Below are 1,180 nucleotides of genomic sequence, written 5' to 3' on the forward strand. Positions count from 1 at the left end.
TGCCCGTGGCGAGAGACCAGGGCTCTACGCCCTTTACGATGCAAAGCGTTGTTCGGATCAGCGTGACTTTGTGTGTTGCCTGTCTGTTGACCGTTTACTGCCGAGTTAGTCAGAGGTTGGTCTCTAGGTCTTCCGTTTGAATCTGAATCTTCGCCGACGTCGGTTTCACCATCTGGTGGGAGATCTTCCCCATCGATTGAAGATGCGTTTGCACCTGTGCTGGTAGACTGGGTGTTGTTTCCGTTAGCTCTTCTGTTAGCCCGAATTGCTCTAGATTCAGCGTTGACCATGGTTACAAATATGGTGAAGTAAATGGTTTGAGTGGTACGGTAATAGTTGAAAGAATGTAGACGTAGTGTAGTTTGGGACGATAAGAAGAGTATTGGAGTATAGAATCTTAGTTTGAGTTGTTCGACGAAGTAGTAGTTCAATAGGTTTACGTAAGTAGGGTTATGTAATAGGCAATTACGCCATGATTAGTACTATGTTAGTGAGATTTATGTGTTTGTGTGCTTATTTAGATTATTGTTTCTAAGATTATAAAAGGGACTAAATTTGGAAATTTATGAAGAATGTATGATAGAATTGAATCAGAAAATAAAAAGAAGTTATTCAAGTAGAATAGATTGTATAACTTGTGATGGAAAATAAGGGAAAATTAGTTGATAAATAAATTATATTTGGAATGGACGAAGGGAACAAAAGCCAAGAGAGGGAGAGTCGTATGTTAAATAACCGTACTACATCGTTTCTGTTGTAGCGCTAAATGAAGAAGAGTGACGTAATGCTTCTTTTAGTAAGGATTGACTTCTTATTCATTTAATCTATCCTCCTTGAGCATAGATAGCCTCCCTATTGGGTTTGTTCGATCCATATTTCTTTTTCGTGTAATTTTCTCTCAAAAGTTCGCTTTACCTTTTTCCATGGACATATCTCACAATGTGTGCCTTTCGTAAGAGGCAAACAGGGGTGGATTGGATCTGGCCAGATGTGAAACCCCCAAGCCCGCACAAACCCATACAGGCCATGTGTGAACCCATATCTTGAGGTTTGCATCAGGTCTGATGCAGGCCCTGATCCTGAGAAAAACCCCTGCAACACTGGCACTTTTCTGGCGGGGAGGGTCTGCGTCTGGCCAGATGCAGACCCACAAACCTGTACAAACCCATACCTTATGGGT

At 41.7% G+C, this 1,180-nt stretch overlaps 1 protein-coding gene across 1 annotated transcript in view; it reads right to left on the reverse strand.

Moving 5' to 3' along the window:
• The window catches only part of MELLADRAFT_113681 (uncharacterized protein), a gene marked incomplete at both ends in the record, with an annotated part of 2,253 nt that extends 1,963 nt beyond the window's left edge, over positions 1 to 290 (reverse strand). Inside the window, one exon of the mRNA XM_007418410.1 lies at positions 38 to 290. Coding sequence (XP_007418472.1) covers positions 38 to 290 — 253 coding nt within the window. The remainder of the gene's footprint in view (positions 1 to 37) is intronic.
• Between the last annotated feature and the right edge of the window lie 890 nt (positions 291 to 1,180).

The sequence above is a fragment of the Melampsora larici-populina genome (assembly GCF_000204055.1).
Source record: "Melampsora larici-populina 98AG31 unplaced genomic scaffold MELLAscaffold_91, whole genome shotgun sequence".
Lineage (NCBI taxonomy): Eukaryota > Fungi > Basidiomycota > Pucciniomycetes > Pucciniales > Melampsoraceae > Melampsora > Melampsora laricis-populina.